The 27,342-nt window shown below is 38.7% G+C and overlaps 1 protein-coding gene across 4 annotated transcripts in view; it reads left to right on the top strand.

The window, feature by feature from the left end:
- Positions 1–27,342, top strand: part of BTBD9 (BTB domain containing 9) — a 417,533-nt gene that overhangs the window by 29,659 nt on the left and 360,532 nt on the right. For 2 of the 4 annotated variants that reach the window (XM_086706750.1, XM_086706751.1), the window contains exons 2-7: positions 6,756–6,901; positions 8,141–8,352; positions 11,914–12,277; positions 13,590–13,854; positions 22,570–22,789; positions 25,823–25,942. In XM_086706750.1, coding sequence (XP_086562876.1) covers positions 8,168–8,352; positions 11,914–12,277; positions 13,590–13,854; positions 22,570–22,789; positions 25,823–25,942 — 1,154 coding nt within the window. In that variant the 5' untranslated portion in view covers positions 6,756–6,901; positions 8,141–8,167. The remainder of the gene's footprint in view (positions 1–6,755; positions 6,902–8,140; positions 8,353–11,913; positions 12,278–13,589; positions 13,855–22,569; positions 22,790–25,822; positions 25,943–27,342) is intronic. The other 2 variants (XM_025925243.2, XM_086706752.1) reach the window with 1 other exon arrangement.

Genomic DNA, 27,342 nt, shown 5'->3' with positions numbered 1-27,342 from the left:
GGATGACAAGGGTAGAGTATATATCAAAAGAAGTGAGGTATCCCTCCCATGAGAAAGTAGAATGTGATTTTTTTGACAGTGCTTAAGATGCAGACAGGATATCTTTTATCTCCCCAGGCGATATTAATTTAAAGTTTAAGGAATACTACTTCAAGTTACACACCACATGGGTACCAAGAGCAGAAAGAAATTGCTAAACCATATGCTTGTAAATGCCATTGCTTTCCTCAAGAGAAAGATCATTTATATTTTGTAATTAAAGAGCAGAAGGTCTTTTTAGCCGTAAAGGCCTTTCAGCCAGGAAATAGGCGGGGCCAACAGGGCTTCCCAGGGGGATTTATACAGCATTCAAGGACTCCTTGGCATCTCCACCTGGTGGAACTTTGCTCTTTGTCTATGTCCTGATTAAACACTGGAAAATAAACTTTAATTCTAAAAAATGTGGTGGAAAGCCCTTCTTAAAAGTTTGTAAGCAGTTCTTTCAGAAGTGAGCTTTAAGTAAAGAAACTGATATTTAGGTAAGCTTGTTTGTTTGTTTGTTTTCAGACTCCTTAAGAAGTAATTATAACATTACAGTGTTAAAAACGACACATGGTGATCTCATTTTATTGATGGACATTGTTTATTATTTTGGTTTGAACAAATGGGTGTGGGTTTCTTATTGCATAGTAAACAGTTAATAACCCTTAGAATATTAGTACTGCTGCATTTGTCGTCTTTTTTTTTTTTTATGCACTTGAACCCATGAACGTTACCCAACCATGAAAAAGAGTGTTGTTTCTATACCACAATCCCATGTAAATAAATCCATATGAAGTCCTGGAACCCTCAATTAATCATAGTAACTATATGCTCTCACGAATGGTGCCATTTTCTGGTGGTGGTATTCTTGCCCTCTCTTCTAGTAGGTCTGTCCGTATTCCCTCTGCCTTCCTGTTCTCTTTCCTCCCACCTTGAAGGAACAGCTTGAGTGAATAGATTACCCTTGCCTTATCCTGTGAACGTCAGCAAATTTAGACTGGGGCTGTCAACAGGAGCAAATAAATCTCAGAGCACTGTTTGCATCTGAAACAATGTGCCTTCAGTCTAGAAAAAGTCGAACTAAAAACCTCTAAGGTGAAGACCTTTAGTTGGGATATATCAGATACAGTGCCCTAGTAGGCCATGCTACCCAGGTATCTGATAATCATTCCTGCCTTGGCGTAATGTCTGTCTTAGTGTAATGAACTTTTTGTCCTTGTCTCCAAGTTGTTAATTTTCATCTGTAGAGATAATATATAGTCCCTCTGCTTACTGTTTTTAGTCGCTAAATCAGGTACTACTCGTTGTGGCAAGTTAAAACACTTGCTGTCTCATACCTGAACTAATTTATTTTGTAATTTTAGTGGCCAAAGTTACTGAAATATTTGTATAAAGTTTTATCATAAATGAAAAATCTTATAAAATTTTAAACATTACAAAGCTATGTAGTGTGCTATTTAAAATTTTCACATTAATTAACCCTGATCCATTGGGTTATTAATAACTCTTGTTAACAATTTGACGTTTGCTTTTTAAGACTTTATTTAACGGAATAACATTTTACTCTAGTACTGTTTTGCAGCTTGCCTTTTTCCACATAAATACATATATTTCAGATTTTTTTCAATGTCAATGGTATCTAAATTTATTCTTTTTAAATCATTATATACTATTCTACTCTATAGATTTACCATTATTTGTTTATCTAATTACCTTTAAATGAGCATTTACGTTTATTCCAATTTTTTACTGTTACAGAAAGTGCTGAGGTTGACATCCTTATGCATTTAATTTTGTGTTCTTGTGTGAATATCCAGGTTACTTTTTACAAATGGCTAGCCAACATCTTTTTTTTTTTTTTTAATTTTTTTTTTTCAACATTTATTTATTTTTGCGACAGAGAGAGACAGAGCATGAACGGGGGAGGGGCAGAGAGAGAGGGAGACACAGAATCGGAAACAGGCTCCAGGCTCTGAGCCATCAGCCCAGAGCCTGACGCGGGGCTCGAACTCCCGGACCGCGAGATCGTGACCTGGCTGAAGTCGGACGCTTAACCGACTGCGCCACCCAGGCGCCCCATAGCCAACATCTTTTATTGAAAAAAATCCGTATTTCCCACTACTGAATAGAAATGCTGTGTGTGTGTGTGTGTGTGTGTGTGTGTGTGTGTGTGTGTGTATACATATATTTGTAGTGAATTCCTGTGCATAGTTTATTTGTGGCCTAATGTGTTCCAGTGATCTGTCTCTAATATGACATTGTTCTAATTGCTCTAATTTATGATTTGCTTTCTCATCCACTAAGCTGGGCCCCCACTGTTTTTTTTTTTCCAGAATACACACACACACACACACACACACCAAATTTCATATTTATTCTTCCAGATGAACTCCTTTATCCCAACTTAATTTAAAAACTCTGTTGTGATTGTGATCAGGATTACTTTTAATTCCTGTATTAATTAGAACTGTGTTTCTCAACCTGAAACACCTCTTGATAAATATAAAATTCTTACTTCTCAGTGTCAACTTTTTTGTCTGTGCGCATTTACCAAATTATTGTTATTTAACTGTGTTATCCCTACCAAGAATGTTTTCTTGAATTTTGAGGTTTCAAAACATTTTGTGTTCACAATTTAAAGTACAATAGAATTTTTCATATGGTGATTTAGGGGTGATAGATCTCTTTAAACATTGAATCTTTCTGTGTCCAAACAATGTATGTCTCTTCATTTATTTCTCCTAAATTCTTTTATAGACTTTGATAATTTACTTATTCTATGAATTTATTCCCAAGTATTGGATGGGTTTGCAATTATAAATTGCAAGTCTTTTTCTTTATATTTTCTGGCTGGTGGTTTTGGTGTGGAAGGATGCTATATATTTTCATATAATAATTTTTTGAGATTACTTTAGTGAACTTCCTTTATTTTCTTTCAGTTGATTTTATTTTTTTCAGTTGATTCCTCCTTTATTTTTTTTCAGTTGATTCTCATGGATTTTTCTTTTTTTTTAATTTGATTATTTATTTCAAAAGGAGAGATGATTTCAGAAAAAATATTTTAAAAAAACTATGTTGATGCACTCTCTGCATCTTTAACATAGAAGCACAAAGTGCACAGAGGAGAGAGAATCCTTAGAACTATGTCTATAGTAAGAACATGTTAGGACAGACTTCTTAAAATTATGTTACAATTCGAAGATTGTTTCTTACCTCTTTCTTTTTTTTTTTTCAATATATGAAGTTTATTGTCAAATTGGTTTCCATACAACACCCAGTGCTCATCCCAAAAGGTGCCCTCCTCAATACCCATCATCCACCCTCCCCTCCCTGCCACCCCCCATCAACCCTCAGTTTGTTCTCAGTTTTTAAGAGTCTCTTATGCTTTGGCTCTCTTCCACTCTAACCTCTTTTTTTTTTTTTTCCCCCTTCCCCTCCCCCATGGGTTTCTGTTAAGTTTCTCAGGATCCACATAAGAGTGAAACCATATGGTATCTGTCTTTCTCTGTATGGCTTATTTCACTTAGCATAACACTCTCCAGTTCCGTCTCATGGATTTTTCATATGGGGAATCAGATTATCTGCAAATAGTGATTATTTTGCCCCTTTGTTTTCTAATCCATTTAACTTTCACTTGGTTCGATTAATTAATTGCATTGTCTTTTGTTTCTGAAAAATGTTAATAGTGATAAGAGTAGACATTCTTGTCTTATTTCTGATCTTTCTAGGAATGGTTCTAGTGTTTTATTATTAATTAGATGCTTATATCCGTTACGGTTAAACTATGTGTATATATCAAGTTAAGGAAGTGTTAGTATCCTAATAAAAGGAAATATACTTTTATTCCTATTCAATTAGAACTTTTAAAAATAAATTTAGTAGTGATTGTTTAAAAATATTTTAGCTTTTATTGAGCTAATTATATGATGATTTTTTTTTCCACTTTGGCCTTTTAATTTGAGGACTTATTTTTCTTAATATTCGTCTGTCATTCTTGGAATTGACTTACTCTGTCATGAATTGTTCTGCTTAATTCTGTTTTCTATGTTTTACATAGGATTTTTGTTATTTATGATGGTTTTTGAGTTTGTAGATATGGTCGCATCTTCCTGTCAGGGTTAAATTGGCTTCGTAAGAAGCAGCAGAAAACTACTTCTTCCCATGTGTAGGAATTATTTAAATAACACTGGAATTATCTGATGCTTGAAATTTTGAAGAAAGCTGTCTCTAAAACTATTTGGATCTGGCATAATGGGAGGTCCAGGATCAAGAATACATTTGGGCAGGTAAGGTAGGCTATTTTCTTGGTATTCCTCTCTCCAGGCCAAATCTAAGATTCAAGAAGTACATCAGATAGGCTTTTAAATTCCTTGTTTTCATTGCTTTTGCTAACATCATTAGATCCTCTCATTGTTTCTGGAACTATACAGAAGATAGCTAACATAGAAGGACTGAACTGCAAGGTTGGCCCTTGTCTGGCATCTAGATGGAAACTTAGATTTTAAAAGTGTTCCTGCCACCAGCTGATAAGAGTGGCTCACTCTAAGCAGTTTGTACAAACAGTATGGTCTGTATTGAACTCTAGTCCTTCTGGGAGTCTGGAATTTGGATACATGCTAGGCAGGGGCTTACTATTGAAACAGCCCCCATGATAAATCCCCAGGGCATCGGGGCGCCTGGGTGGCGCAGTCGGTTAAGCGTCCGACTTCAGCCAGGTCACGATCTCGCAGTCCGTGAGTTCGAGCCCCGCGTCAGGCTCTGGGCTAATGGCTCAGAGCCTGGAGCCTGTTTCCGATTCTGTGTCTCCCTCTCTCTCTGCCCCTCCCCCGTTCATGCTCTGTCTCTCTCTGTCCCAAAAATAAATAAACGTTGAAAAAAAAAAAAAAAAATCCCCAGGGCATCAAGCCTCTAACAAGCTTCCTGGTTGGCAGCATTTAACGTGCTGTCACAACTTGTTGCTGGGGGCATTAAGCATGTCCCATGTAATTCCACTGGGAGAGGACCCTTGGCAGATTATGTCTTGTTCTCAAACTTTGTCCCATATGCTTTTTCAAAACCTTTGCTAATTTTGCTTTGTATTCTTTGGCTGTAATAAATCACAGTCATGAGTTACAATCAAATGCTGAGTCACAGAGTTGATTTCATATGTCAGGCCAAGACACTGATATTAAAAGGCGGTAGCAGAGTTATAAAATATAACTTTAAAAAAAACCTATAACCATGTCATTACAGGTGTGGAAACAGTCTAATTGAAGTTAGAAAATTTGTCAAAGATCACATATGTCGATAGTGGCAGAATAAGGTTTAAAGCTTAAGAAACAAGTCAAGAAACAGTTTTGCTCCATTAACTTTAACATTTTCCCCATTTTATTTATCAAATTAAAATCAGCAGTTTAAAAAATTAACTTTATTGGTGTATGTTTCTAAAACAGGCCTTTTAAAATGCAGGTGGGTGGGCCCAAACTATTACTTTGTAAATAATCTAGGGCATTGGGCAAAAATATTTTTTGTTTATAAGCTGTGGCATTGGTAATTTTGTTAGAATCATTTGCCTCTTTGCAGTAAGATTCAAAACGGAATCAAACCCTCAATGAACTTTCTCAGCATAAATTTTGTTTGTATATTTGTGCATCAGAGTAAGCTATGTGACCATACGACAACAGAGTCTAAATCAGTGGCTCCTTTTCGGCCTGCTCATTAAAATCAACTTCTGGAAAGTGATTCCACATTCCAGACCAATTGAATCAGAGTTTCTGATGGGTAGGGTTCAAGCATCTCTCCGCAATCCCCCCCCCCCCCGCCCCCGCCTCCCTTTTTTAAAACTCCTCATGTGATTCCAGTGTTCGTAAGCTCATTGACAATCTCTGGTCTAATTAAATTATTTCTACATGGCTAATAAAAATTGTATTTATTCCGTAGTAAGTGGATAGTCAGAAAAGCATAATTAAACCATAAATTTAGCAAAATGAAATTGTATGTATTAGAAGTACAGATCTGGAGAACCTATTAAGATATTTATAAATGTAATGTTAATGTTTATTATGTATCAGTTGAAGAATTAAAAATTTATCTTTGTGCTAGTTAACCAAAAATCAGTCATTTCTCATTAATAGTCACTTAGTCTCACTTATGACCTAGATAAAATTTTAAGAGAATATTATACCAGAGAATATAGTCACTGGTATATGCATAGCATTTGTTCAGGCAGAGAAAGTCTGTTTTGTTTAGAGCCACGCACCATCCCTGAAATTTGGGATAGTGATGTGAGAATTCATGTTGAAGAGGAGTGAGATTTTGAAGTCAGCTCCCAGTAGATTCCACAATTTCATGGCTAACACAGAAAATAACCATGTTATTTTGAACATTGATTGGGTAACCCAGCCAGAAATCAAAAACTAGAAAACAGTCTGATCCTTTGTCTAGAGTACAATCTTTGATCATATGTTAGAGCACGGTTTGGCGAACTATAGTCTTGAGAGTTCTATCTGTCCCTTTTCTGTAAATAATTTTATTGGAACATAGCCGTGCACATTCATTACTTACTGTCTATGGCTGTTTTTGGCTTCAGTGATCTGTACAGACACCGTATAGCTTGCAAAGCCTAAAATATTTACTATCTGACCCTTTGCAGAAAGTTTGCCAACTCCTCTATTAGACTGTTGTATCTTGCATTAAACAATCGAATCATGCATTATTTGCTGACGCTCAAGCTGAATTCGGTCTTTCATACACAGGTGACTGGAGATGATTCAGTTTTTAAGGCTTTCAAATGGAGATTGCAGTTGAAGAAGAGGAATTTGCCTTGGCAACTAGGGAACTATGCTGTTAGACCTCTGATGCTGCTACGATAAGGGGCCAGGAACTTGTCCACTTACCTGGGGCAGGTGTCTCCTTGCCTCACTCATCCTCCATGTCCTTCTGTGTCGCTGTCCTTGCTGGTGCTCTGTCTGCTGGGGGTGAACATGGAGTAGCAAGTAACTGGGGAACCTGGTCTGTGAGGATCTTTCACTGCAGTATCTGGGGATTGAGGCCATTTTTTGTACACCTTGCTAATAATGGATCTAGATACGGAAGTTTAAAGATTGGAGTGGCTTAAGCTTTAATCCTGGTCCAAGTGGAGAGTTCAAGAAGGTGTGGACGTGTAGTGAAGAAGGCACATTTCCCTAGTCTCTGGTGCATTAGAAGGGTAGCAATAGAGGCTGAGCTGTCAGCCACATCTCCACCTTGGGCACCTGAATGCCAGTGAATGCTCTTACTCACTTGCTGGGTAACTTACCCTTAAAAACATTGTACCTGCAAATATTGGAGAGATTGGAGAATATAAACACTTTTAGCTTTCAAAGAACATAACTCCCCTTTCAAACAGGTAAATCTATTAATGATGTTTCAGCCCTTTGATTTTCAGTTACATCTGTAGAAAAGCATTGTATGCAAAAGCAAGGAAGTGCTTATAAATGAGATTAAATGTAATGATGTTTTGGTAAGCAATCTTACCATCAGAGCTGCAAGTTTATACTAGAAATTACAGTCTTGAGAAAAATATTGGGGTTATTTTTTTTTTGAGGGAGGGTTAAGATTTCATTAATGTCAGGTTATTTTTTTATAAAATGTTTAAGATATTTTCAGACCAAAATCCCTGAAATTATTTGAAATCTGATGACTTAGTTAATTCTGTTTGTGATTTAGGTCTAGATATATGCCTGGTTGACTTTTCACTGGGTATAGTTAGTGATATCCAACCTCATTGAATAGATCTATTCTATAAAGAGGAGTTCTTCTGGTTGTTGATTTTCCTTTCCTGAGGTTCTGATAAATAAGGGGCCTGTATTTGGGCATAGTTTTCTAGAATATGATGGCTCCAAGTTCTTTTGTATTGGAAGACCTGGCATTTTTGTTTTCCTAGTGTGATAAGACATTGAAGGGAATGGAATTAATGGAGTCAGGCTCAATTACTTCCCAGAATAAATTGGTTGATAAAGATACCAGTAATGATAAAATCTCTCTCATGTGAATTTTTTTAAAGTACTTTAAATTCTTGCTTAGCTATGTTTGTGGTATGTGATTTTCTAAGTATACTTCCCTCTCCCCCACTAATTCTTATTCCTCCTTTATATAACAGATCAGCGAATATCACCTGTTCTACAAGATGAGTAACAGTCACCCTCTTCGCCCCTTTACTGCTGTGGGCGAAATTGATCATGTGCACATTTTGTCTGAACACATTGGTGCCTTGCTGATAGGGGAAGAATATGGCGACGTCACATTTGTTGTGGAAAAGAAACGCTTTCCTGCCCACAGGGTAATTTTGGCAGCGAGGTGCCAATATTTTCGGTAAGTGTATATTACTTTTTGAAGATTCAAGTTACTTGTGGAAAACACTGGTATTTTCTACTCTATGACAAATATGTAACAAAGCATAACAATAAATTCTAGCAGTCTTTCAATTCAGCATCTATAAGAATTCCATCTTTGTAGACTTTTTGTTACTTTTTAATCACCTTTTCCTTCAGAAACCATCTGAGAATTAGCGGGATAGAAGGCTTTCCAGGCTAGACAGTCTCACACCAACCATTTTTCAAGGTCTTGAGAATATTTCTCAGGCTGAATCTTTGTTGCCCTCACCTGCTTCTCACAGTTGAACTTCAGCTGATTTATTGATTTATTGGCAGATAGGCTTCTTGTTGTGTGGGTAGACTGACCTCTGGACTTGCTAGTAAATATGTATACCTCTTAGTTTCAGACCACTGAGACTCAGGTAACCCAACAGATCTATCTCTAAGATACGCATCTGGCAATCCCATTAGATTAAAGGGAATTCATTTATTGAAAGGAAGTTTCATAGTTACATTAGAATTAAAACTAAGCAAAATATTTATGGACTAATGTAAAAAAATCCTCCTTGGGGTGCCTGGGTGTCTCATTCGGTTAGGTGTCCGACTTCAGTTTAGGTCATGATCTCATGGTTTGTGAATTTGAGCCCCACATTGGGCTCTGTGCTGACAGTTCAGAGTCTGGAGCCTGCTTCATATTCTGTGTCTCCCTCTCTCTGCCCCTCCCCTGTTTGCACAAGTTCTCTCTCTCTCCTTCTCTCTCTCTCTCTCTCTCAAAAATAAATAAACATTAAAAAAAATTTTTTTTAAATCCTCCTTATACATAACTGTTGTCTGTTACTCAGCCCTTTAGCTTCCAGGCTTAAGATTGTTAAGCTAAGCTCTAATGACTCTACATTTTACCTAATAATTGTTAAATGGGAATCACCACTGAATTATAGACTGAGTGATAATTTATCCTTGATAAATCCTTGGAGTCCATGGAGTCCGTATCCATAAAATCATGGATTTACCTAGGAAACTTGATATCTAAAAATTAAGATGCCAAAGGCTTAGAGAAAATTTCAGTTACCTTCTAGTGAAAACTGTAGTCTGATTTTTACAATTAGAGTTAAGTAAGTCAACAAAACAGTATCTAGAGTCACACACACTGTTGTGAAGTGAGTCTCTTGGAAATATTTACCATTTATCTAGAACGTGTTTAGTACATTTTAAACATTTTTAGAGCATTCCATTTTGTACATATAAAATGCCACTGTCGATAAAGCCAGGAGCTTCGAAAAGAGAGCGCACACTGTCCTACTCCCCCTGCTGGTGGTCAGCTCAACCCTGACTGCTGGCCTTGGTCTAGTCATTATTCGTTACCAGCCTCTGTCCTCTGCACACTCTTCCTTTGTGTTTCTGTCTTTTCTTACTTTTCTTAGTTTTAGTCCACTCATTACTATTAAAGTGTTTGAGAGACCATTCCTTATTAGGTCAGAACTTTTCAGCCTTATGTTTTATGTTTGTTAATATTATATGCCTCTCTTCTTTCAAAAATGATTTGAGACAACTGTGTGTGGGTACCTTTAAATGTTCAGGATATTCTTAAAAGAAACTCACATACTTTTAGAAATTTGAAGATCATTTTGAATGAATGGAAATGTACTCCCCTCGCTTACTGAACTTGTTCTTGGTGTCTCTTTGTGGATATTAAACATTTATAATCTATGATGGCTCACTAGGCTGAATTCAGAGTCATTACCAAAGCTGTCTTAGATTCTCATTGCAGACACTGTTCATATGCAAAGGAAATTTAGGAGAGGCCCTAGTGTTGTCATAAAGCCTATCAATTCCCACATAAGGACAAACTAACTGTACAAGAGGGGATTTTTCACAAGTTGGGGGTTCATATTTAGTGTTCTAAGGGAGCCCCATGAAAACCACTTTTAAAGTATTGAGAATTTAGGTAAATACCATGGATCACTCTGCAGGGGGAGTAAGTCTTGGTGAGCCCTCCCTAGGAAAGTATTCTTTAATCTAGTAATTTTAAGGTCATGGTGGAGTGCTCTCTGGATTATTGAAAACCTTTAAGAGTGTTTTTAGGCAGAGTATATAACCGGGTGAAGAAGTATGCTCAGAATATTTGTGAATCTTTGCCTGGATGGTTTCAGCTGTTGCCCTGAGGCAAGCCAGAATGCCAAGGCCTGGGGAGGGTGGGAGAACTCCGTTCCAGCAGGTATTGGAGGGAACCCTTGAAATGCTAGTCCTGCTCTGAGAATCTTAGGAGCAGGGGGAGTCTCTTTTCCCCCCCTTATTGTCTTGTTTTCACTTTTACACATTTCCTTTCTCACTTGTACTGTCCTTTTCTGCACTCCTCCCTGGTCCTCCTCTGGCTGCCCTTTCTTTCCTGATGGATTAGAGGTTTAACTGGCTCATATTATTCCTCCTGTAGTAATAGAAGTAGAAATTCAAATTCATTGCCTGACTGGATTGTCTGGTTTTCATTTTTTAGATGAGCAGATAAGCAATAATATGGGGATTTTTTTTAATCTGAAAAATACTGAAAAGACAGGAGGAAAAAAAAAGTTAAATCACCCATAATCCCATCGCCAGTTTCATTTTTAATTTATAAAGTAACAAATGGAAGTCCTTCCCTACCAGCCATCTAATCCCATTCCCCAGAGACAACCTCTGTTAATAGTGTAAGATGAATTTCCCCTGATTTTTCTCAATATAAATAGACATATCACATTACCTATGTGCATACACGTATAATTATGTGGTATATGCTTTTTTCCATGCAACCCATGTGGGTCTACAACTTGACTTATCTACCGTATCCTGGACATCTTCCAAGACTGTATATATTGATCTTCTTTATCTCTGTAATAGCTGTATAGAATGCATATATCCATTTTTTTAAGTGCATTTCTGTTGATGGACATTTAAAATTTTTTTTCAACATTTTCATTGTTTCAGTATACATTCTTAAGATGTATCTTTGCTTTGCTGTATTATTTCTCTAGAATTGAGTCCTAACAGATTACTTAAATTACTTTCTCCAAAAGGGCGCCTATTTATAGGCTCAAAGCAGTGCATGAGAGAACTTGTTTTTCTATTGCTTTTGCAGCACTGAATAGTTAACAGGATTTTTAATTTCTGCCAGTCTGACAGGGGAGAATGGCACGTGAGTGTCTGTAATTGTTTTTATCTGATTATATCTTTTCCTACAGATTTTTATTTTTTAAACATCCTTATCTATCTTTAATATGTTTATACGGATTTTGCTGTTCCTTTCAAAAGAGTACTTTCATCTTTCTGTTTAATGAATGTTTATTACATATTTGAGGTCTCAAGATAATTTCATTAGTCCAATTGTTTATGGAATTAATCCAAAATAGTTTATATAAATAATTTCTCTTCCTTTAGAGAAATAAAGTGATTACTATGCATTTCTTCACCTGAATCTTTGTGTCACTAAACAAATTTACGTTTGCATAATGCTGCTAACCATCGTTTCATGATATTGTGGCAAATCTTATTGGAGGTTTTCCTTACGCATTTCTTCTCTCATGTGCAGAGCGTTACTGTATGGTGGGATGCGAGAATCTCAGCCTGAAGCAGAAATCCCTCTTCAAGACACCACTGCAGAAGCATTCACAATGCTGCTAAAATACATCTACACCGGGCGGGCAACGCTGACAGATGAGAAGGAGGAGGTGTTGCTGGACTTTCTGAGCCTAGCTCATAAATATGGATTTCCAGAGCTGGAGGACTCTACCTCTGAGTATCTCTGCACCATACTTAACATTCAGAATGTCTGCATGACTTTTGATGTTGCCAGCCTCTACTCACTTCCCAAGTTAACTTGCATGTGCTGCTTGTTTATGGACAGAAATGCTCAGGAGGTGCTCTCAAGTGAAGGCTTCCTCTCCCTTTCTAAGGTGTGTCATCATCTGCAAGAACTTCACAGGCATGCCCTGTACAATTTAGATCTGTGCTGTAAGAGTAGAGCAATAGACTGAGATTAAAAAAAGTAAAAATCATCGGTCTAGAAGAGGTCATCTGTCTAGCCACCTGCCTCTGGCTACTGAGACTCTGTGTAGATCATATAAAAGAGAGGCAAATTGCTTTTGGTTTCTTTTTTAAGATTCTTCTGGTAGGTTCTATGTGTAAAAGAGACTGTGCTACAGAGCGGTATCATCAGTGTGATGATAGTCAAATAGGTTCCTTTGTGGTGTTGCATACTATGTTTTGGTTTTGTATTTTTCCAACAGAGAGTGCAACTAATAATTCCATATTATGGGAGGGAAAATTCATAAAAGAGATCTGATGTATCATTGGGTGTCTTTAAGTCACTGCTGTTTTGTTTTGTTTTGCTGGCTGAAAAAAATAGTCACACTATTTTGCTCAAAATCATTCTCTGAACCCTGGTGGTTGTCTCTCCTTTCCTTTTTTGTGTTCGTCCTAGAAGCTGAATATTTCACATGAAAAAACCTATTTGAAAAGCTATGTATTTTGGCTTGAGTGTAAACTATGATTTTTATTATCCTACTTACTTTTTAGAGGCAAGGGTCTTCAAGGGTCACACCAAGGTTACTGGAGGTCAGTCTAGAAATCTGAGAACCAAAAATATGGGAGTGCAGTAATGCCGTGGAGCAAAAGATTTCGAATTTTAAATTCCAGCTGTATCTTACTGACTTAAAAAAATTTTTAACTTTTTTTTTTTTTTTTTGAGAGACAGAGAGAGACAGCATGTGAACAGGGGAAGGGCAGAGAGAAAGAGGGAGACACAGAATCCAAAGTAGGCTCCAGGCTCTGAGCTGTCAGCACAGAGCCCAATGTGGAGCTCAAACCCACGAATGCGAGATCATGACCTGAGCCGAAGTCGGACTCTCAACCGACTGAGCCACCCAGGCACCGCTGACTGATTTCTAAATGTAAACTCTCCTGAAGAACCTGCATGGAATGACAGCCCCCCATGCTGCCATTTTTCTTCTTGTTTTATTGAAGATAGGTGCACAGAGGATGTGTTGGAAAAACTAGACATTTGGTGTAGTGGTTAAAGATGCCCATGGCTATTCATGGAGCCCTTATGGGCAAGAGAGTATATGGCACGAAGGTTAAAGAAAGAAGATGGTCAAAGAGAGTTGCTGAGATATAAGTGATACCTGCAGTTCTGTAACATTTTGCTGATTGATCATACACATGGTTGAGCTCCTTGATAACTGGAATTTTTTGCTTTGTCCTTTTCAGACAGCACTTTTAAACATCGTATTAAGAGATTCATTTGCAGCTCCCGAAAAAGATATCTTCCTAGCCTTGTTAAATTGGTGTAAGCACAATTCAAAGGAGAATCATGCTGAAATCATGCAGGCTGTGCGTTTGCCTCTGATGAGCCTCACTGAACTTCTGAATGTTGTGAGGCCTTCAGGACTGTTGTCTCCTGATGCCATTCTGGATGCTATTAAAGTTCGATCTGAGAGCCGGGATATGGACCTCAATTACAGAGGCATGCTCAGTGAGTACCTGCTTATCCTGCGTTCCTTAGGAAGTTTTCTCCCTCGTCTGATAGTTTCAGCTACAAAACGAGCCACAAAACTCTAGTTGCAGGTATATGTGGTGTGTGGGTCTAAGAACATACAGCTCTGTTTCCTGTTGTTCTCCTCTTAATTCCTCCAGAGACTGGTGAGCCTTTGCAGACCCCAAAGTAGTGATTTCTTGCCATTTCTGGATGGATTTCTTTAGCTGTTCCCTAAAATGTCAGAAATAGACACTTTTCCAAACAGCTTCTCATGCTAAGACCTTTCGTGCCTTCCTTCATCACATCAGCACTGAGTATGTGCTACACGCTTACTATTTTAGGTCCTGTGAACATGGATATTCTAAATAATAATAGTAGCTAACACTTGTGTTACATTTCCAACACTTATGTGATTTTTCTTATTAATAAATATAATAGTGGTTAACACAAGGTGCTTATATATATCAGTAATAGTTCTACATGATCATTTTTTTAAATGTTTATTTTTGAGAGAGACAAGTGCAAGTGGAGGCGGGGCAGAGAGAGAGGGAGACACAGAATCCAAAGCAGGCTCCAGGCTCGGAGCTGTTAGCACAGAACTTGAGATGGGACTCAAACTCAAGAATCGCGAGATACAATCTGAGCTGAAGTCAGACACTCACCCTACTGAGCCACCCAGGCGCCTCTCTACATGATCATTTAATTCTCAAAACAACCCTTTGAAGTAGCTACCATTATTGGCTCCATTTCACAAATGAGGAAACTGAAGCACAGAGAGGTTAAATAATTTGCTGAAGGTCACACAGAAAGATACAGAGCTGAGAGTCAAACCTACTAGGTAGGCTGTGTAATTAACCACTATGCTGTGTGTGTAAATGCAAAATAGTCTCTGCATTTGAGCCTTTTTAATTTCCTTGTGGAAATAAGATCTACTCCCATGAAAAGTTCAGTACAACAGTGTTTAAGACGAGCACATGCTGTGAACTTCTAAAGGGAACCTAGGTTCAGAAGGGTTGAGGGAGATTTCATGGAGATTATGAAGCCTGAGATGAATCCTAACATTTGATGCGAGGGGTATTGGGGCAGAGTGTATTCACAGGGGAGGACTGGTTATGACTGAGAGCCGAGGTGGGACATTTCAAGGACCGTCATCAGGAGAGCTCAGCTAGAGGTAGAAGGCTTGCATTGATAAACAACACAGGCTGTAATGGTCAGCTCAGGCAAAATCATAGAAGTCTTTCAAAGTAGCTTGGGATCTGGCTTATACACAACCAGAAGGTAATTTTCAAGAGGAAGAGAGACATGAGTATGGTGGTGGTCTTGAAAGATTGATCCATGATGTAATACTTGTTGATTTGAAATAGTGAAAAACGATTCAGGGAGACCAGCTGGGTAGGTGTCTGACTTGTGTAAGGTTGATAAACTAGAGTGGTAGTAGGGAAGATGGAAATTTTATATTCTAAAAAATCAGATCTTGGTGATTTAAGGGATTTAAATCTGAGGATTAAGTTTGGGAGGAAGTTAACCATATTTTATCAAATCTAAGAAACCAGAAGTTTTGAGGTCCCATTGTGTTATGTACCACTAAGAAAGGAAACAGTATTGCCAGTTAAACCATGACATACCATCATGTCTGTGTCTCAACTTCAGAAATGTTAAAATTTGAAAAACTCTGTCTTAGAATTGATGAAATGTGGTAGTTCTCCAAAGATGCTGAGCTTGTTTTTAGACTTACTGAGTTTGAGGGTTTCTGGAACATCTTAGTACTCTGAGTTCTGTCTCATGTTAGTCATTTCCCTGAATGATCTTTTCCTTGACCATGTTTCAGACATTTTCTTGAAAACTGACTGATCTTAAATAGGTGTCCTTAGTTTGGACTTCTCTCCTGACCCATCAGATTTAGATTCCTTTTCATTGGGCACAGAAGAAAAAGCACTGGCTTTGGAGCCAGACAAGTTTGACCTCAAATCCGGAATGAGTCACTTACTAGTTGTGTGACCTGGTATTAAGTTACGTAAGGAATTTTACCTTCAGTTTTAACATTTCCTTATATTGTTATGAGAATTAATTGAAATAACGTGTCCAGGGGTGCCTGGGTGGCTCATTCGGTTAAGCGATTGGACACTTGATTTTGGCTCGGGTCATGAATCTTGCAGTTGTGAGATGGAGTCCCATGTTAGGCTCCACTCTTGGTGCGCAGCCTGCTTGGGATTCTCTCTCTCCCTCTCTCTCTGCCCCTCCCCTGCTTGCATACTGTCTGTCCCTCTCAATCAATCAATCAATAAACATTTAAAAAAAAAAGAAATAATGCGTGCAAATAACATCTGTAAGCTCAATCAAGGAAATGATTGTTTATATTATCATTATTTGTATTCTTCCTCATCTTTATGTGTCTCTGTAGGAATTATCACACTGGTCACATTGTTTTAAAATTTTTTGTTTGTCTTTGGTCCTCGAAGGCAGAGATGATCTTTGTACGGCCTGTTAATCTTTGTACCCTTTAACATACTCTATAGCATATAGGAGACATTTGGTGCATGAACTCCAGGAGAAATGTCTAATAGCAGTGCAAGCATGTTACTGGAGTTTAGGAAGCAATCAGAACTGGTGAAGAAAGAGTTGAAACCTGGGCTAGAGTGTAGAGAAAGAAGTGAAGATCAAAGTCTGAGACTTGGAGAAGAGCTTTAGCCAAGGGGCTAAAGGTAGAGAAGGAAGAATTAAGTAGGAAGAAAACGGGGTAGGGTTACAGAAGCCGACAGAGGAGAGAACTTTTATATGGAGAGGGTGGTCACAGGTGTCCAGTGATGCTGAGATATAAGAAGAACGAGAATTGAGAGAAAACCTTGGGGTATAAATTGTGGTGGGTTGCTGAGTAGTCTGGGCAGAAGCTTGACTAAACGGGGGGAATTAGGCCATAGGTTTGAAAAGACAGTAAGTACCATGTGTTGACCGTCCAGTGTGTAAATTGGAGTGAAAGGCAGTCGAGAAATAGTTTGGTAGCCAGAGGGAATAGGTCGAGGAAGGTCCGGGTGGAGATTGGAGGTGCTAGAGAGTGGTCCTAGTTGAGGGTCAGCCTTGGATTAAAGTGTGGGAGGGTGGACGGGGGAGAGATAACAAGATAAGTAATATACTTTTAGACTTTCTAAATTCTCATTGTCAGATCCTCTTGTATAAGTTTCTTTTTTCCCCTTCTTGCCCTGGCTTTGGTTTGAAGTGTTGGGAAGACCCTATAACTGGATTTGCTGTTAGGATAGGTTTGGTACATTTTTGTGGGAGGGAGATGCTTTGGACATTTCACATAGTTAATGGTAGCTTAGAATTGACCAACTGATAAGTATAGGTATTAGACATGGGTTATAATAAACCCATGAAATAACCATGAAAGGGACTACTCAGTTCTGGAATGATATATTTACTGTACTTAAACTACTCATAAGTATTAAATTCCTCATTCTGGAATAATTCAGTGGGGTCTCAAGGAAGAGATTATATAGATGTTTGGGAATCTTTTATCTAATTTGTGAACTTGAGAAATGAATAAATAGCAGGCTGTTTTTCACACTTTTTAACTATATGGATAGCAAAATCAATACTATCAATACTAAGGATGCATATCACTTTCCTATCAGATACTAAAAATATAGGTTATTTTCTAGGTAAATGTTATCCAAACATATTGTTTTATCACATTTCTTCACTGTTAGGAAAAAAGGGTCTAAAATTTGAGAACTGTTCCTGGGATGTTCTGGAACAATAGTTCTGCTTATTTTGAAACTATTGACCAAATTTGTTTGTGTCATTGTTTTCCCAGGGTATAGTTTCTGTGTCTTTGGGGACTTTTCATGAACTGTGGAGAGGTTCTGTTCTGGACTAGGGGCAGCACAGATACTAATGGTCTTACTTTGAGTTTATTAATATTAGTTTCTGGAAAGTTGTACACTTAAAGCTGTATATCCTGGGGATTTTAACCAAATTGCAGCAATTTTTTCCTCCTTAAAAAAAAGGGGGGTACCCAAAGGATGTTTTTAATTTACCATTGATGGTTAGTCTTCCTGAGAAGGTGGTTTTGACTAGTTTTATACATACACCTGGGGAAAAGGAATTAATTTTTAATGAAATTATTTTTTTCCCCCTTAGGGTATTTGAACTACTAGCACTCAGACCATTCCTTTAATGCTTAGTTTTGTCTTATGGAGCCCTTTCTACCTTGAAAGTTAGTGCTTTTTCTGTTTGGGCTGAGTTGTACTTTGTATTGCATGTCTTAGGTTTTAGACTTTGAGAAAGAGTACAGTAATATATTGCTTCTTCATGTTTATAGCAGGGAGCTTATCACAACTTCCATTCTAAAATTTCTTTATTGAGTAAAAGTCAATCTGTTAATCGGACTGCTAAGTTAAATTATTGGTTGATATGTAAATATGTGTGTGTGTTTAAATCTGTGTTGTAGGTACATGGTACCACGTAGCCCTTCTTATAGTTTCCAATAACTCAGATGGAGAAAGCTTGCCCCTCTTGCTTTTCTTGCCTAGATTCCTACAAGACTGAGCTTCCTGAGGACTGTAATTATGCCTTTCACCCCTGTTTTCCAGCACCTAGCACAGTGCCCAAATCTAGACTTTTCACAGTAAATGGGTGACTGAATGGATCCATCCCTTGCTTCTAGACTAGATTTCAAAATGTCTCACCTGTCACATACAGGCTATAATAACAGCAGTGAACCTTTAATACTTTCACAACCCTTTGACTCCTCTTTTATTTATCTTCTATAGTTCGTAGTATCTTCATCTGTAAACTAGGGGGGTTCACAAAGAATCTCTCCTGAGTGTTCTTCTGTGGAGGCATTTCATGTCTGATATGCACTTGTCTGTATTAGATGGTGAGCTTCTGAGTCCAGCACAGTCCAGCACACAGAAGGCAGCTTAGAAATTTTTTTTCTTTAAATAAATAGGATGAAGGTCCCATTCGGCTCTTAGAAGTTTTCATTCTGTGATCTTTATAAGTAACTTGCCTAAAGTTACTGAGTGAAATCAATGCCTGAGCCGGAACCAGTGCTGCTCTGACTCAGGAGGCTGGTGCTCTTCGGTAAAGTCTCCTGCTGGAGTTATTTTCTATCTCTGTTTTGTGTTTGGTGTGTTTGAGCACCAGTACTGTTAAATGTGGAAAGGAGGCCTGCAGAGAGTGGAGATAATGGGGCGAGTCAAGGGAAGACAAGAGTTGTCAAGAAGGCCACGTGTAGTGCCACACGTGTTGGAAGGGAGGAGCCACACATTTTTTCAGGGATGTCAGGTTGGGGAGTAGAAGATGATTGGGGCACAGACTTAGGTAAAGAGATTGCAGTGGGCAGAGAACCAAGTATGGCTCCAAATGACCCATCAGGGGTGGACAGCTATCTCAACCTAGATGTAATAGAAAGTTCAATAAAGGAGGAGTAAGAACATAACACAACTAAAGAAAAACACAAGATAATTAACCTAGAACCACTCAGATTTTGGCACTGTGTCGCTAGCAGCAGGTCCTACTCCATTTCTCGTTAGCTTTTCTTTCTAATAATTGGCTTGTTTCTGCCTACCTGTGGAACTTCAAAGCTTATTTTTTTTCTTCATGTTTGTACAGTGTATCAAAAATCACAAATGTTAAGAAAACTGTTGTTACCCGCTATGCGTTTAATCTCTAACACCCTATATTTTTTGAGAGCTCTTTTCTCGACTGATAGATATTAGGCAGTAAGAATACATTTATGGTCACTTTTCTTCTTACCTTTAACTGTGGGTCTTGCGCGTGTGTGCAGGTGTGCGCACGTGCACATAGACACACACAAATACTTGGGGGTTGTGTTTTTATCCCGTGAGATACTCCGATTATGGTCACCATGAGAGGCTTGCCACTTGTGTAAGTGTTCTCCATTTTATTTTTTTAAATTTTTTTTTTTTTCAAGGTTTATTTATTTTTGGGACAGAGAGAGACAGAGCATGAACGGGGGAGGGGCAGAGAGAGAGGGAGACACAGAATCGGAAACAGGCTCCAGGCTCTGAGCCATCAGCCCAGAGCCCGACGCGGGGCTCGAACTCACGGACCGCGAGATCATGACCTGGCTGAAGTCGGACGCTTAACCGACTGCGCCACCCAGGCGCCCCAGTGTTCTCCATTTTAAAGTGAAAGATACTTTCAGGGAATCTGTCAAGAACAGTTAGAAAAGTTCTCAAGCGCCCTTGAAATAAACTTCAGAAGAAGACTTTAGACTTGCAGTAGCACTTTCATTTCCATTTTAGACTTTTAGTTACAGTCACTTGAAACCCTTATGCCTAGTGTGTTGTTGTGAGCTTGATAAATTTTAGAGAAGAAGATGCTTGTGTTTAGAGAAAATCAAAGGGTGGCAGCCATTTCTAAGTCTGAAAGCTTGAGTTCCCCCCTTCTTGGCTTGGTCTTGACTGGTGGTGGCAGAACTGGTGGAGATGGTTCCAGTGGTCTGCGGCAACGGACTTCAGACCCCCCCATTTTACACTCAGCAGTAAGGGAGAAAATACCTCTTTTTACCCAGTGTTACGCATTATTAGCACTGAAAAGTGGAGATTGGAAGTTTTTGTTTGCTTGCTTTATGAAAAGCTTCATTTCTTGGTTGGAGGCATCAGGAGGGCAGGGCCCATCTCTGTCTTCCTTTCTGAGGCATTCCAGTGGTACCTGGTACAGATTGAGTCCTCGGTAAGGGTTTTTTGACTGTTTGAATGCTTTACACTTCCCATGATCCTGTAGCATATCTTATTTGTAGTATGATCTTTACAGTAATCCAGTGAGTGGGTTGGGCACAGCATTATTTGTAGATGAGAAAACCGATCCATACAGACTGACAGGCCTCACTCAGGGGGAGTGGGGAGTAGAGCCTGAGTCTTAGACGTAGGTTTTCTCACTTTAAATCCAACTTTCTTTTTTTTAAAACACCGTACCAGGCTCTGTTTTCTTCCCTCTGAGTCTCAGGCGACCCTATAGGGAAGGGTTTGGAGAGAGGGGTAAATGTGTCTTCCCATCAGAAACCCTTACAAGGCAGGTGGCAGGCAGGGCTCCTGGAAGCAGACTACAAGAATGCATATATATGATTACCATGAACTAAGAGAACTCAGGAAATTCTAAACCTGTATCACTTCATCATGAAAAAGGTTGAGCCTGACTAGGTTTTGTTTTGTTTTGTTTTTTCTGAGTTGCCTTAGCCTTTTGCAAGTTAACTAAACCTACCCAGTCCCCATTGTCAGCAGCATTTATTGTTATCTTCTGGAGCCACTCCCTTCACCTGGCTTCATTTGAAAAATGTTAAAAAAAATTTTTTTAATCTTTATTTATTTTTGAGAGAGAGAGAGAGATAGTGCAAGTGGGGGAGGAACTGAGAGAGAGAGGGAGACACAGAATCTGAAGCAGGCTCCAGGCTCCAAGCTGTCAGTGCAGAGTCCCATGCAGGGCTCGAACTCACGAACTGCAAGATCATGACCTGAGCTGAGTCAGATGCCCAACTGACTGAGCCCCCTAGCTGCCCCAAAAAATGTTTTTAAAACCCACATTTTGGAAGAAATATGCAGTGATGAATTACCCCCTTTCACTAAGAGTCTAATTAAACTCAAACTTTCCCCTATTCAAATCACATAGCTGAGATGTACTTGTACTGTGAGAATTCAGTATTTGTTTACAGTCTGTGAACTTACTTAGTTCTCTTATTATTGTCTGTTTTTTAGTATGTTTCATAATAATAATGATCATGTTTTTTCTTAGCTTACTGTGTGCTTCACAAACATTATCTCATTTAATCCTTGCAACAAATAAACAAAAACATCTGGGTCTAGATATTGCCTTCTTGAGAAACTGAAGTTCTGAGAAGGTAACTTCCCCAGAGTCATTTGCCTCATTAAAGGTGTAGCCCCTATTTGAACTCTGACCTTGAAGCTCAGGCTCTCAACATCTGCTTTATGCTGCCTCCTGTCTTTCCACGGAGAGTGTCAGTCAAAATGCCAGCACCTAGAAAACACGCTCTAGCTCTGTGAAGCAGCCTTTGCATAGAGGACTTCAGAGTTCCAGGAACAAATGACACTTAATAAATCTAGTGTTGGAGAGGGGAGGGGGCTTAATTATAACCATAATAATGATTTTGATGACAGACTGAATTTCCGTTTTTAAAAATCTCAATTAAAGTAAAAATAGATCTTCTTTTAAACATACTGTTTATTAGCTAGATTAACTGCTTCAGCATGTCTGTGTGTATGGCCCATGCCCAGTATCTCCGCTGTATTGGAACGTGTCTTCTTCTGTTGTCTTATCAGATATCTGACCTCTCTGCTTTGCTTTTATATGTCCAGATGGCGGGTACAGGTCATCTTATATGGCATTTTTGTCCTGTAGATAGTAAATTAAAGCTCCTAATAGAGTGAACTCTGCAGAGCTGGTTTGTTTGCCCTAGTACCTGTTTTTTTTCCTACTATTATCAGCTTCTTCCTTGTAGTACTAGTCTTAGGCACTTTGTGGCTATGCTGGCGTCATTAAATCTAAATGGTAGGTGGTATCTTAACCCTCGTAGACATTCCATGTCTTCTATCTCTGTAGACTTGTTTCTGCCACTTTTAATTAAATGCACATAATAGAATCAACTAGAATATTAGAATTTGTCTTTTTCCCTACAATATAGAATAATTTACTAAGTAACCATTAACCTTGCTTTCCTATTTTTAATTGTAGTACCAGAAGAAAATATTGCAACTATGAAGTATGGAGCCCAGGTTGTAAAAGGGGAGCTGAAGTCTGCCTTATTAGATGGTGATACTCAAAATTATGATTTGGATCATGGATTTTCTAGGCACCCAATTGATGATGACTGCCGTTCTGGCATTGAGATTAAGCTAGGTCAGCCATCTATTATCAATCACATACGGATACTCCTGTGGGACCGAGATAGCCGGTGAGTGATTAGCATGACTTGGACAGAAAATGACATTATATTTGATCGAATTGGCCTCATTTTGTGGTCATCTCCTTTGGTTTTACAGTTTGATGCTTTATTTCCTTGGGATTGTTTTGCCATTTCTCCTAAAGTTTAGTTCTGGGAGAAGAGTGAAAGGCTATATTCCTTTTAAAAAAACATTTTTTTGCTTTTTTTCTGTTTATAAAAGTAATGAATATGTGTTTATCATGGAAAACAGAAAATATAGAAAAGCACAAAGAAGAAAATAGAAATTGTTAGTAATCTTGCCAGCCATTAATAATCTTTGCATATATCTAGTATAGATGTAATTATCCAACTTTGTATATATTTAACTAGTTATACGCACATGTACATACACAAAACAGAAACCTGTAAAACCGTATAGTTTTATAAAATGAAGATTTGATGTCTGAAGGCTGACTTCACTTTGTAGTTGTGAACATTCTACTCTTTAGAAATACTCGTCTAAAATATTACTTTCAGTGGTTGGTATTTCACCACCTGGGTTACCATTACTTATTTACTTCATTCTTCACTTTTGGACATTATAACCTTTTAAATGCATTTTACCCTATGAATGAAGAAAATAAGTTCTCTTTTAGTATATGTATAAATAATCATCCTCAAAACAAAGGAAGTTTGTGAAAAAAATTTGATGGGCTCCAGCCTAGGAACCCCCCAGTTTGTAGTGGCTTCAAGATTCTGCCTTCCTTCTACTAGCACCTCTGACACTTTCACCCACTGTCGTTTCTAGGGTTCAGCCATGATGCTCAGAAGTAGTAGAGCAGTATAGGTGACCAAGAACTGTCTTTCTCATCACTGCCCATCATTAACCTAAACCCTACATACCCAGAAATTGATACAGAGTCTCCTAGGCCCTACTCATGCCACTGAGCCTGGGTATGGAGGACTTGATAGTAATGGTGATGATACCTTGTAAATCTTGCACGTTAATTCATTTCTCTTAGCACCACTGGCCATCACTCTTTTAAGCCATTTGAACCAAAAATGAGGAAGTTTTATGAGGTAGGAGTCAATGTTTCCCATAGGCATAGGTGTTCAAGGTCCCCAGGTTATCTTCATCTGTTTCTTTTTTATTAAGAATGTATTTCCTTGGGGCGCCTGGGTGGCGCAGTCAGTTAAGCGTCCGACTTCAGCCAGGTCACGATCTCGCGGTCCGTGAGTTCGAGCCCCGCGTCAGGCTCTGGGCTGATGGCTCAGAGCCTGGAGCCTGTTTCCGATTCTGTGTCTCCCTCTTTCTCTGCCCCTCCCCCGTTCATGCTCTGTCTCTCTCTATCACAAAAATAAATAAAAACGTTGAAAGAAAAAAAAAAAATTTAAGAATGTATTTCCTGGGGAATCTGGGTGGCTCAGTCAGTTAGGCCTCCGACTCCAGCTCAGGTCATGATCTCATGGTTCGTGAGTTCAGTCCCCTCATTGGGGTCTCTGCTGTCAGTGTGCAGCCTGCTTTGGATCCTCCGTTCCCCCCCCCCCCGCCTCACCCTCCCCCCCCCGCTCCACTCACACTCTCTCTTTCTCTCTCAAAAAAAAAAAAAGAATGTATTTTCTGATATGTATCTTGTTGGATATAATATGATGTTTAGTTGGCAAAATGGAGCTAATTCACATATCATTTCCAAGAGTCTCTGGATTAATAACAGTATAACAATAATAATACTTATATAGCACTTTCATTACTTTTATGTGATCAGTACTATTCTCAAAGCTTTGTGTATATTCACTCATTTAATTAATAATGAAATTAGTATAAAGATAATAAAAGAAAAGGTTAGTATGTTTGAAACTGAAAGTAGTTATTATCATTTCCATGATGTTAAATATTTATGGGCCACTTTGTTTTAGTATGTGCTTTACATTCACGGGGGACTTAACTTTCCCACATAGCAGTTCTTTTCTCACAGAAGTGGTTATCATTCTAAGCAAAGGTGAAAAATGCAGAATCTTAAGCCCAAAAGATTCTGACATGTGTTGTAAAATTATATCCTGCATTCCTGATAACCCAGAGAGGTTCAATAAAAGGTTATAACCAGTTTGAGACCGAGCAATAAAATGAATGGGAATGAGGGGGCAGCAGAAAATGAGGGGATGACACAAAATAAGCTGACCTTTTCTGGTCACAACTGTTAGTTGCAGGCTGACATTTATGGTCACCTAAATCTTCCGAGATTGTTCCTGTTGATATTACAGTACAAGTAATAACTGCATCTCAAATTTAAATTTGGCTTATGACAGGGGAATATAGATTGGTTCAGCATGGGACCAGCATCTAATGGTCCAGGGTAGCTGACTAGGGGAGGGTGATAGGCTATTTTCATTACTGCTGGATTATTAGCTGCCAAATTCTTTGTTGTATCCCAAAGAAACACACATTATCTCTTCACCCATGTCATTTATTTTTCTTCAGGCTGGATGTATATGTGGGATTGTGGGAGACTGGGAGGGAGCAGGAGATAAGCTGGCCTTTCCTGGGAACCATTCTGAGTTGGCTTTCCTGAGAGAATAGGGCTGAGCACCCAGACTAGGGAAGGCAGAAGGAGAAGGCATACCTCTTACTTGTCTGTTTTCTGCCCTGTCTCTTGTCATGGCTTTATTAATCTGCTGATGTAGTAGGAGCAAGGTAGCTGGCTCTGTTTGAAAAGGAGCAAATGTCTTGTGTGCCAGATATGTGCCAAACAGCATGCTAAACCCCAAATATGTGAAGACGAATATGGCGTGATCCTTGTTCTTAAGCAGCTTGTGGTCTACTAAAGCATACAGATGTGCCCGAGGGATAATCTCGATACGTTGTGGTGAATGCTACAATACAGGGATCTATGCAGATGTTATTATTTTCTGAATTTGATTGTTATGGAGAATAATATGACCATTAGGCAGAAAATGTAATTAGTGAATACTGTAGTTTTTGTACCCTTTAACGTTTTATTAAAGTATAATGTGGTTTTGTTATTTTAATATGGTTTTTTCTGCCTTTTTCCTTTTGATTCATAGGTCTTACTCATACTTCATTGAAGTGTCAATGGATGAACTTGATTGGATCAGAGTGATTGATCATTCGCAGTATCTGTGTCGTTCTTGGCAGAAATTATATTTTCCAGCCCGTGTCTGCAGGTTAGTTCTCGTGGCTAATTAATGATTTTGATGTTTATTTAAGGAGATTTGGACTTTGAGAAATGGGCTACATTTTTTTCTGTCTCATGGAAGAAGACTTTTTCAGGATATCAGCTACTAAATGCATCCCAAGTAAAAAACTTAGAGAAAATATGGAAAATTAAGCATCTTAATTCTAGAGTATACTGCGGAACTGTTTATCCACAGTATTTTGTGCCAAACTTCAGCAGAAGACCCATAAGAACAAGAAGGGAGAGCGAACACTGAGAAGTAGAGATGCTTTTTAAGCTCCATGCTATATACTGAAAGCAGAGTGATTGGTAGGGGTTGTGTTCTTCCTGCAAAAGCCATGGGAGATATTTCTGGAGGCTTCCTTGGTAGTCCTCAGGGCCAGGAGGAGATTTTTATATGTTAGTGTGCATGTTCTGAGTAGCTGTGTTCTTTCTCTAGGTTGGTGCTTATCAGTGGAGTTTGACAGAACCAAGTGTTTCTCGTGGTTTGGGCTGGGAGCAGGGGAGGCTGAGCTGGTGGGGCTCCAGGCTCACACCCTCCCTTCAACTAGAGCACCTTCGTTCTTATTGTTGTTACATATTGTAATCCCATAGAAGGTTGCTTTTAAAAAATGTTGATGAGCTACTGTTCTAATATTTCATATTCTTCCTTTAGGTTAAGGCCATCTTCTAAACCTTCTGAATTCTGTAAAACCTATACAACTAATGAATTTGGGTGTTGGAAAAGGTGGTGCCCAAAGTTCTGCTGTTTTTTTTCTTTTCTGTTGTAATTTTCCCTTTGGAAATTGCCCTCAGGTATTCCTTATCTTAGAGTCAAAAGGTCAAAAGCAGAAAATGATTGTTCATTTAGTCAGGTGTGGCAAGAAGAGAAGGAAAGGTATTTGGGGGTGTAAACCAGGAGCAATGTGGTTCTGGCCTCTTACCCGCTCCCATCCCACCCTCATCCATGACCCCAGCTGACTGATTTGGAGCAGATGGGGGTGCCCAATAGCACTTACTCTCCAGGTCAGAAGATACCCTTATACTTAATAAACTTAGGACCTAACAGCATCAGGCTGAATTCTTAACCTCCACCGAAGGAACTCCACAAAAGCTCTCCGCCTTCTGGTACAGTAAAGAATGTTGCCTTTTTTTTTTTTTTTTTTTTTTTTTTTTTTATGGGTATGACCGGACACAATATTGTTACCCAGGGATCCTCTTGTGTAAAAATGAAGGAAATCAATTTCATTTCCCCAAAGAGAGACTAAAGTGTTGCAGGTCTGGCAGTTGCTCTTTTATCAGGAGTTTTGAATGGATTAAAAAAAGAAGGACAAGAAATTGAGTGAAGATTTTGTGTTTCAGAGCTGCCTAGGGATACTTTGAGAGTGACAGAGGGGCCCCAACTTGGAG

The sequence above is a fragment of the Puma concolor genome, chromosome B2, assembly GCF_028749965.1.
Source record: "Puma concolor isolate L17-30 chromosome B2, mPumCon1.1.hap2, whole genome shotgun sequence".
NCBI classification, from domain to species: Eukaryota; Metazoa; Chordata; class Mammalia; order Carnivora; family Felidae; genus Puma; species Puma concolor.
The sequence above is the reverse complement of the archived record's forward strand: the minus strand, read 5'-3'. Positions and strand labels throughout refer to the sequence as shown.